At 41.5% G+C, this 8,877-nt stretch overlaps 1 protein-coding gene across 2 annotated transcripts; it reads right to left on the reverse strand.

The window, feature by feature from the left end:
- Positions 1-1,038: 1,038 nt before the first annotated feature.
- LOC307030370 (uncharacterized protein) lies at positions 1,039-8,404 on the reverse strand. 2 transcript variants are annotated; one of them, XM_079666746.1, is made up of 7 exons: positions 8,300-8,404; positions 7,605-7,665; positions 7,361-7,435; positions 2,338-2,531; positions 2,032-2,196; positions 1,644-1,888; positions 1,039-1,254 (listed from the first exon to the last, which is right to left on the reverse strand). In XM_079666746.1, the coding sequence occupies exons 2-7, from the start codon at positions 7,608-7,610 to the stop codon at positions 1,232-1,234; spliced, it is 708 nt and encodes a 235-aa protein (XP_079522872.1). In that variant the 5' UTR covers positions 7,611-7,665; positions 8,300-8,404; the 3' UTR covers positions 1,039-1,231. The 2 variants fall into 2 exon arrangements, with proteins under 2 accessions (XP_079522872.1, XP_079522873.1); XM_079666747.1 differs by lacking the exon at positions 7,361-7,435 and having other exon boundaries at positions 8,300-8,403.
- Between the last annotated feature and the right edge of the window lie 473 nt (positions 8,405-8,877).

The following is an 8,877-nucleotide window of genomic DNA, read 5'->3' on the forward strand; positions in this document are numbered from 1 at the left end:
GAGGACGTGCGAGAGCAACGAGGGGGCGAGGAAGAGGCAGAGGCAGAGGAAGAGGGCGGGGAGGTCAGACTAAGACGGGTCTTGGTCAAGAGGACCTTCAAAGAGTTGAGGATCTGCAAGCTCAAAGGATTGCAGAGGAACAGGTGTGTGTAGCTGGTGTACAACAGTATGTACAGTATAGAAGCATATATTTACATTATCATTATTTTTACCTCAACACCACAAATAACCAACAATAACTCTTGTCTTCGTCAGTGGCTTCTCTGTGGACACACAAGACCTCTTTGTGGACAATAAAGCTCTGTTCAATAAAGATATTACTTTGTGATCTATTGCTTTATAGGCGAGATAATTGAAGGACTGTCCTTACAGCAATCCCATCAACTGCTGGAGCTCTGCCTGACACGGGACCCAAGTCTGATGTTTGACCTCCTCTGCTTCACATCAGATGCCCCTCCACTTGGCCCTCCTGGTCAACCCAGTTGGTGTTTCTGCCATAACTTCAGAGAAATGTCCATGTGGAAAGGAAGTGCTGTGGGCAACCTCATGACTCCTGTGTTTCCAGCCTTCCACACATGGAAGTGTATATTTTGCAGGAGGGGGTCCTGCGCCTTGCAAGACGTATGGAACGATATCCGGGCAGTGGCTGATGTTCAAGACACAGGGGAGAGCAACAAACAGTTCCGCTATGCAGCATACAGACAATTTGTTGTGTGGCAATATGGAGCCCTGGGACAGGGTCACAGAGTGATTATACCCAGTTGCTGTGTCTGGAAGATACGAGAACGGTACCCAGATCCACATGGACAGTACAAAGGCTTCATCCCCAGTAGTGTATAAGCTCACAGTCATAAGTGCAATCACAATATTTCTTTAAAAATATTTCACTATTTATGTTCTGCACTTTCGTCAAACTTGTTTAAATAAAATCTTTAAAATGATTAATGCCTTTTCCTTTTAGCATAAACAATGCAGCGATTACATTTATTATTTATTTACATCCTGTACGAACGACGACAACCAAATGTGTTATGAAACCTGTTTATTATGTTGGAACACCATCAAATATTCAATATTGCATGAATATTATAATCTACAAGATATATACATTATATAACAATTATAAACATCATATGTACACAAAGGAAGAAATGGTGTGTCGCCAGAGGTTTCCAGGCTGTTGATTACAGGACAGGATGTGCACGTGGCATATTGGTGCTGGGCCAATCCTCTATTCCTTGAGCAGTGATTGTCCTTTAAAATAAATATCACAATTACATATATGACAGTAATTAAAGCATATCAACAACACCCGCATTACTGCCAAAGACTGACAAAACTGCGAGTTTGGCAGCATTTCATGCAGTGAAAAACACTTTTCAATGTCATACCAATTGTGGGTCCAAAGATGATTTGAAAAGCAAAACGACTAGACTCTTTAGTGGACTAAGGACACACTTTCATATGGTTGAGCCATTACTTTGTTGAGATAACTGTTGTAGATCATAATTAGTAGCTCTGAGGTTTAGAAACTGATGATGTTTTGTGGAACCTGGCATAAATGTCGACACTTTTTTTTAAACTAGCTTTTGCTAGAATGTTACCGCTTGATGATCAATCTACATTATCGTAAGACAACTCACCTAGTCCTCTGCTGACTATCTTCTGAAACAGCTCCTGGGTGGTTGGTGCAGGGGCACCTGACAGAACCCCATGTTGACGGGGATCGTCTGGCCTCTTGGCTCTGATCCTTGTCATCCCCTTGGTAGCAGACAATCTTCGCCGCAGGATAGCGCTCTGGAGGTCGGGGATGTAGCTGTAATCCTTCTCTACTTTCAATGTGTGCAACCTCCACGCCCTGGACCTTTTGTTGTACAACTTCCTGTATCTGCCATAAAAGAAAAGTTACACATTAGTGAAATGTTCATATGACCGTACATTGCACAGTAGTTTGTACTTCCACAATGCTTATTTTTCATAGCATTGGATCAGCCTTGACTAATGCATAGGAGTAATATTATTACAACATACTGAATAGAGCCATCTTTTTTTCTCTTTGCTGGTCTGTGGATGTGGTGATTGTAGTCCAGGCCAGCCAGCAGTGTCCGAGCTGCATATACCGTTGGAGAGAAGCTGAAGCGCTTGCTTGCATACATGAGAATGTGATTATTGAAGGACTCCAGGTCTGCAGTTGATCTGAGAGCACAGTGAAAACAATATACATTATTTTTTTTCTGGTTATACAATTTGATGCATAAAAGCACCAAATTCAGAATAACACAGAAGTATTGACGTATGGGAAAACAGTCACTTGAGCATAGACCTTGGCTGGTATACCTGAAACGCAGATATTTGTGGACGTTCTTAAACCAACGTGCATTGAGAATTATATCAGTAAGACTCTGGTGTGCCACGGAGCCCTGCTGGATCCACTCCTTCTCTCTGCTTTCCAACAAGGGGCCATGGTGACAGTCTCCAAGGGCCCATGAATGTTCTCCTGTGAGGTGGTGCAGGAGTCCAGTCCACATGTCCTGAGAAAAAACAGATACAAATGTGTTGTGAATTCTGAGGTCAGCAAGCGAGCAATCCCAGTTTGCACAAACCACAGGTGAACAGTTAGAAAAAGAATCCGACCTGTTGACCAAGGTCTAGCGAGCACTTTTATTCTGATGTTTTGTCCAAAGTATTAGTATATATACATCAGGGGCCGTATTCACAAAGGATCTTAGGGCTAAAAGTATCTCCTAACTGGCGAATTTAGGAGAAACTCCGAAACATAATGGGCGTGTCAGTCTTACATTTAGGACTCCTAATTGTATTCACAAAGAGCAATTCACAAAGTATTTTAGGCCTAAAAGTAGCACCTAAGTTTAGGAGAGCTTAAAAGTCCTCGAGAGGACTCCTAACTCAGTAAGACCTATTCACAAAGAATCTGAAAATGGCTGCGAGACTAAATGTTTTGGAGACAATGGAAGACTGTGAATTGATCAAGAGATATAGGCTAAATCGTGAGAGTATAACACTTGTTGTGGAATTAGTGCGGGATGCAATAACATCCCCGACTAACAGGAATAACCCGATAAGTCCGGAAATAAAATGTTTGGCAACACTACGATATTTAGCAACAGGGAAAATGCAACTTTGCAATGCCGCCGATTTAGGAATATCGCAACCATCAGTCAGCCGTGCCATAAACCAAACCATCAACGCGCTCTCTAGACCACATATCATCCAACAGTTTATCCGGTTTCCTTTGGACAATCAACAACTACACAGGATCAAAGCCAACTTCATGGCAATTGCAGGTATGCCCGGTGTGGTCGGTGCTATTGACGGGACGCACATAAAAATAATTGCGCCATCAAAAGATGAGGACGTGTTCGTCAATAGAAAGAAAGTACATTCCATCAACACGCAGATTGTTTTCATTCATCATGATAGGGGGACTTGAACGGCGGTATGGGCTGTTATTGAAAGTGTTTAAGTGCAGGAAATATGCTCATTGGATAATAGTTTGCAGGGTGCTTTTAATTGCCTCCTTGATTTAATGCAATTTACGTATTTTTATTGTTTGCTCTCTCTCTTTAACGTGCATATACAACGTCATTATCGTGGTCTGCACAAACGTGTCATCATGCGTGTATTCTGCTAACTGCACTGTCCATAACAATTTGATAGGAATACATTTCTAGCCTAGGCTATTTCCTTGTTTTTCGGTGATTTAGTGGGCTCGTTTATGGGATGTTGCGGATGAGTTTCACCGAGACCGCCTGCTCTAAACAACCAATCACCGTACTGACCGCTTCTAAACTCATGCACGAGAATTGACGTAATCCATCCCAACGGCGCGTCACTCTTAGTTCACTCTTAGTGATTTATCCTTAGTATGAGTAGGTCTCAGCGGCTTTGTGAATAACTTTTAAGAAAAAACTCCTATGTAAAATGTTTTAGCACGAGTTAGGAGCACTCCTAGCGGTAAGATAAAATGCTTTGTGAATACGGCCCCAGGGCCGTATTCATGGAGTCGACATTGGGGGGGACCAAAAATTCAATAAAAATTGGAATACTAATTTCCTGCCATTCTAAAGGAAAATACATAAAAAATCAATAACACATTGGATACTTTAAAACCTGTTAAACCCCATGCCCCTGCCCGCGGGGGCAAAACACAACAATAGTCACGAAACTGTGTCTCAGGCATGGGTGTAGGAAGCATCCTCAATGTGGGTGGGACAATTTGACGGGGGGTGTGGGCGGGCGGGTGACCTAACCTCCTCTAGGGGGGTCCGGGGGCATGCTCCTCCGGGAAGATTTTTTTTTAAATGTTGAAGTTAAAAGCATCAATCTGTTGCACTTTGAGAGCAACATTAGGGACTAAATCTATGGATACATCTCATCAACACCCATGTGAAACCGAACTGAACAGATTTACTTTTTTCTTTATGCATATTTTACAAATCACTCCCTTTTTAAACTGAAGTATGAGTTGGAATGATTTCATACCTGTTATTCTGTTATTCTCTTATTTTGTATAACTATAATGAACATATAAAGGTGTGCCTTGGAAATACTTGTTTTGCATCAATCTTGATACAGGGTACTTATTATATGTTGTAGTTTGGATTATAGTTTTACTATCCCATCATTCAAGAGTGGTTTTCACAATAAGTAATGGTTTATCTTTTGCACGGACACTATCATTTACATTTTTTTACTATGTTCAATCTGAATTTACTTTAAAAACATCTATATTTATTCTGACTTTTTCTACATCCAACTCACAGGTTTATCATTGCTTTGAGAAAAAAGATTATTCATTTAACCATTTTTAGAAGTGAAGATATAGTCAATTGTTCTGGGAATGTCATTTTCAAACCTGAGACCTGAAAAACAGGCTTGGGGCTTAACTGGTTAAAATGTTTTACCATAATGTCTAATTGTGCATTGTATTACATCACCCTATTTTATCTAGTTTAGCTTTTCTTGTTTTGTTGTTTGTAATGGCAGAGATTAGGGATGAATAAAGTACAACTATAACCATAATCACCTTAAAGCATTTCAATCCATAGAAAGGTCTGTGCCACACAATTTCAGTAGAAACAGGAACACTTTATTGCCCTTTTGTTTTACAGCCACGACTCGCACTAGCTGCTTGCCGCTCATTCAAAATCAAAAAGACCCCCAACTTCCTCCCAGGCACCCGCCTAAAAAGCCCAACCCTCAAGTAAAGGACCCAAAAGCCTTTTTGCGCTTATCGTTGGCACTGATAAAAGACTGGCATATTCCTTCAAAGTCCAGTCTGTTCAGTTTCTTCTGGTGCACATGACATATGGCCACATTATTCAGCCTCGTTTGACTCATCGATGATCTAAGCCATGTCTTAAGCCTCCTCAGGGCACTAAAACTCCTCTCAGCCTCTGCAGAAGAGGCAGGGACGACCAACAGAAGCCTTACTAAAGCTTCCACCTGACCGAAGAGACCTCTCACCTCTGGAACCATTTCCCGAATAATGCTAGCAACATCTGAGCTTGTTTCGTAGGTGTAATTAGCCCCAAACATGGCCAGCTGCACCTGCAGTAGTCTTGAATTCAAATCAGGATACTCTTCTACCACCTTGTCCATGTCTCCGTGTAGCAGCACATTTTCAAGCTACTGCAGCTTGTGGAATCCAGCTTATTCAAACCTCTCTATGAATTGAGTATTCACTGTGTCCAAGGCATTGTAGAATTGGACTCTGTACAAGGACTGGGCATCGGGAGGGATATGGGCTGCAGCCTGACCGGTGTAACGCTTTGTAGGTTTGCGGACATGAGGGATCTGAATTGGTTGTAGGTCCAACTTTGTTGCCACAGCAGTTGCTTTTGAGAACAATACATCAAAATGCTCCTCCGTTCGTTTGACCTGCATGCTTGTTTTGACATGGTCTACAGCCTCCAACATGCCTGAAACGGTCTGTTTCCTAAGCTGCAGGGAGGTGTTCAGGCACTCCAAATCCCCAATCAGGTCTTCAGCCATTAAAAGGCCGAGCACAGTGTTCCCTTTAAGAAATGTTCCATGAAGACCATTGGCGTTGGCTGAAGTTTCAGGTGAGCTGCATAATGCCATTTCTTCAAGGGCCATCAGCACTGACTCATACTGTTTGAGAACTGAGCGGATGGCAGGGGTACGTACAGTCCACCTGGTGGGACAGAGAGGCTTCAATGAGGTGAAAGTTGAATATGCTCTGATTTTGCAATATTCTGGAAAATCAACTTGAACCTCCCAGATTGATTAAAGAAGCCCCCCAATTCATGGACCAGACCCATTGCATCTCTAAATCTCATAAGTTTGTTCTCGGAGTTGAGACAGAGGAAGCTGTAGGCGCGTCATCACATCACATGCCATCTTGGCTATATTTTGCCCTGTTGTTGATGACACTTGGTAGATTCCCAGTAATTCTTCCTTTGGTTGTAGATCTGCATCTACAGAGCGCACACATATTGACTCCTGCTCAACTCTTGATATATCTTGGGTGCCATCAATGATAATTGAGAACTGGACCACTGGCATTGATGTTATTTCCGACACAATTTCTTTGATGATTGTATTGGCCATCACCTTCAACAGTTCGTTCTGCAATTCCGGACTGGTGAAATCGAGGGGACCTTTTAGCCAGGAAGTCAGCTCTGCATCGCCCGTTAACTTGTACTTTAGAAGCTGGCTTAAATTCCCACTCTCCTTCTGATCGCCTCGAAAAGCCAGACCTTGCCGCGCCAAGTATCTCACACCCTCAACAATCTTCATCAGATTTCTTCTTGCTTGTTGCTGCCGTCTTTCAAGCTCACGTGAAAGTTGCACATTAACAGGCTCTGGCTCCTGAATCCTAGTCATCACAGCTAATTTGTGACACTGGCTGTGTTTATGCACACTAAATTTCTCCAGTGCCTTCTTCCAATTGTTAAAACCAGTCTTGACAAACGCTGAATCTGCTTTTGACGCAAGCTTAGACTTTTGTGCTGCAAAGTATTTAGCACAATAGAAACAGAGGACCCCTTTTACACAGGGGCTGTAATGGAGCCATGTATGATCTTCAAACCACTTCTCCTGAAAGTAGAGTATTCTATTTGATAGGGTTTGACTGGGTATGACTTTGACATTTGGATGATTTGGGCAAAGTCCAAGCTCCTCCCCTTCCTTTCCTGTACCTTCATTTTCGCCGGCCTGGCTGCTCTCTCTCTAATTGTCAAACTCACTCTCCCTGCTTGATGGTATTATCTGAAATACATATGAGGATGATCTCATCTTAAATTAACATTAACATTAGACTGCTATGTTGTCATTATACTGTCTTAACCATCAATATAGCTCTTTTCTGGCTTACCTCCATGTCACCAGCGCACACTCTCCCTGTCTGGTCGCCATGCTCACATTCTCTCTCTCCCTCTCTCTCATTACTCTGAACACACCAGAGTGAACATGGAAGAAATATCAGTAAACTATTGACTAGAAAGACTGTTGATACACATTATGCATATGGGGGGACACATGAGTCTGTACATTAACATTAGACTGCTATGTTGTCATTATTCTGTCTTAACCATCAATATAGCTCCTTTCTGGCTTACCTCCATGTCACCAGCGCACACTCTCCCTGTCCGGTCGCCATGCTCGCATTCTCTCTTTACTCTGAACACACCAGAGTGAACATGGAAGAAATATTATCAGTAAACAAGCTATCTGACTGGTAACAATACTCACTTTCTCACTGCTCTTAACTTGAGGCTGCCCAAAAAACTGTCTAATGTCACTGCCACCCTTCCTCTTGCTCATGCTTACAGCTTGACCTCGGCGATCTGCAGTTGCTGATGTGATTAATACGGGTCAGCAGCGCTGGATATAAGATAATTAAACATGTTTTTTAGCAATTCTGAGCATTCTAAACCCAGCACAAGCTATGATGCACACTGCAAACCTCCTGCGTTTGAGTATCTTTTAAATGCTTCTGACGATTATGAAATACTATTTCATAATAATTGTAGAGTATTTATTATTTAATTAATTCTGGCACCTTTGGTATTCCATAGGTGTCACACAGCACAGTTTTAAATCTTTCCACACCCTACAAATTACAAAATAAAATAGAAATAATCCACATGAATAAATATCTATTGGATTACATCCAAAACGACACCGTCATTTTCCACATAGCTGACACTAGCCCGCCAAACCCTGGCTAACAACTGAAACCAGCTAGCCCACAGCTAGTTAGCTACTATTCCTGAAAAGTTCGGTTTTAACATCAGAACTACAAGTTACTTACACAAAGAAGCTAAACCGGAGGGTTCATTAACATTACCATTACGAAATAAAAATAATATAGATTACTTTAGGGCTAACTAGAAAAGATACCAGAACTGATGGAGGGCAAATTAAAACATGACTAACCTGCTTGGAGCATCAAGCTAACTGAAGGTGGATTCAGACGTGCAACAGCGAAAGACACCCCCGGGTACAAAATAAGGAACCAATTTACATTTGAAAATAAATATCATTTTGGTGAAGTTCACAAGAACAGAAAATAGAGATTTTCAAGTATACAAATAACCAAAATAAAGAAGTCATAGAATAGCAATATTATTTTAATTTAAAAATTTAAAAATGTAAACTTTTTTTTTTTTTTTGCTATTTATTGGGAGGGACATTTTGAGTGTATCTGAATATTGGGGGGGATGTGTCCCCCCCAATATGTATATATATATATATATATGTATATGGTGAATACGGCCCTGATATACATGTTACCATTTGGTACAACAACTCACATAAGGCGGAGGCATGAGTAGATCAACAGTTAGTGTCACCGCTTGGTATGTTTACAGGTTTGATTCCTGAATGTTC

Source organism: Notothenia rossii (genome assembly GCF_949606895.1).
Source record: "Notothenia rossii genome assembly, chromosome: 2".
Lineage (NCBI taxonomy): Eukaryota > Metazoa > Chordata > Actinopteri > Perciformes > Nototheniidae > Notothenia > Notothenia rossii.